A 1,465-nucleotide genomic window follows, 5' to 3' on the forward strand; every position below is an offset into this window, starting at 1 on the left:
AAGTAAACTATCTACTATCCTATCATTTTGCACATCAGTGACATGCATCTGGGAGGAATGAACACGAGGTGCTAGGCAAGAACGCTGACTGTGATGGTTGGGGCTGTGTGTCAGCTTGGCAGGGCCGTGATTCTCAGTGGTTGGGTAGCTATGTTATATAGTCACCTATGTTAGGTAGTCACCTGCATTGTCCATAACAGTGATTTTTGCATAACAGCCTGGTCTTTGGCACCTAGCCATGTTGCTTAATGAGGAATGAGTGTATATTTAGTTGAGGTGTTTTGTTTGGTTGTTTTTAAATACTACATTCTCATGATTCAGCAATTAAAGATGATATCATTTCATTACCAAGTGAAATTGTCATTTCTACCTCATCTTTCCAGATCTTCCCAATACCCAAATAAGCAGTTACTCTTAAGTATTTTTTCTGTATGCTTCCAGAAATTATTTCTTATGAACTTACAAACAAGTCAAAATGTTAATTTTTCTTTTCTATACAGTTATTTACACACTGTTCTGTGCCTGCCTTTTCCTTTGATGTAAACAGGAAAATACCACTGTCCCATAAATGGGTTTTATAAGACTCAGTCATGAAAAAAATAAAATAAAATAAAAAAATAAGGGTCTCATTATTCATGACCTTGGGAACGATGGCAAACAAAAGGGAAAACATTTTTCACTTGCTTTCTATTAATTCCTTCTGTTTTGTTCCCCTGTTAGTTTGTTCCCCTGTTAGTTTTTCTCTGGTAAGTTTTCCCTCTTTCATTAGTCGTCATCGTGTTTTTCTTTATTGTCTTGAACTCACTTATAGTAGATATTTCATTGTTCTTTTCTGCTCATTTTAGCATCTCTGTCATTTTGTGGTCTTTTTCCTGTAGTTTTTACATTTTCCTTTTTTCTCTAGTAACTTTACAGTTGATAACATGTTGTACCTATTCTTCATGCTGTTCACATCCTCTGTGAATCCTTGATTCTTGTTCTAGTATGCAGTTAACCTACCTGAATTTGCCCCTCTTTCAGCCTTTACGGTATTGCTTTCTGCAAGTCCCCTGAAGGCTCCCCTAAGTATTTCTGGATGGTACAGGGACATACATGCATGTACACACGCACACGTCTCAGGGCTCACTTCTTGGCAGTTCTTTCTTTTCCCAGATTATCCCCCTTCTTTGGCATCCCTTCTTCGGCGTTTCTTTCTCTGGGTTCTCAGGCTAATGAGTTGGGATGGTGGCATTCTTGTTCAGTTTGAGCTACCCCACTCTGCATAGATTGTTGAGTGTTGTCAGGTAAAAAGCCACATAAAAGGAAACCTTACCTGGTGAAATTTCTTCTTGCAGGGACCATCTTCACTCTAGTTACTATCTGCTTTTGGTCCTTCTCCAGTGTCTTTCGGTAGTGTTTTTTCCCTTCCCCAGAACATATAAATTTACAATTTTCTGATATAGAAGAAAATGTGTGTTGGTGTATA

General features: G+C 38.1%; 1 protein-coding gene across 1 annotated transcript in view; it reads left to right on the forward strand.

Annotated features, from left to right (window-relative positions):
• Positions 1 to 1,465, forward strand: part of VTA1 (vesicle trafficking 1) — an 85,931-nt gene that overhangs the window by 61,939 nt on the left and 22,527 nt on the right. The window contains exon 5 of the mRNA XM_007948812.1: positions 984 to 1,065. Within this exon, the coding sequence (XP_007947003.1) occupies positions 984 to 1,065 (82 nt within the window). The remainder of the gene's footprint in view (positions 1 to 983; positions 1,066 to 1,465) is intronic.

This window comes from Orycteropus afer, unplaced genomic scaffold (genome assembly GCF_000298275.1).
Source record: "Orycteropus afer afer isolate SDZICR_OR568_19922 unplaced genomic scaffold, OryAfe1.0 scaffold00226, whole genome shotgun sequence".
In the NCBI taxonomy this organism is placed as follows: Eukaryota; Metazoa; Chordata; class Mammalia; order Tubulidentata; family Orycteropodidae; genus Orycteropus; species Orycteropus afer.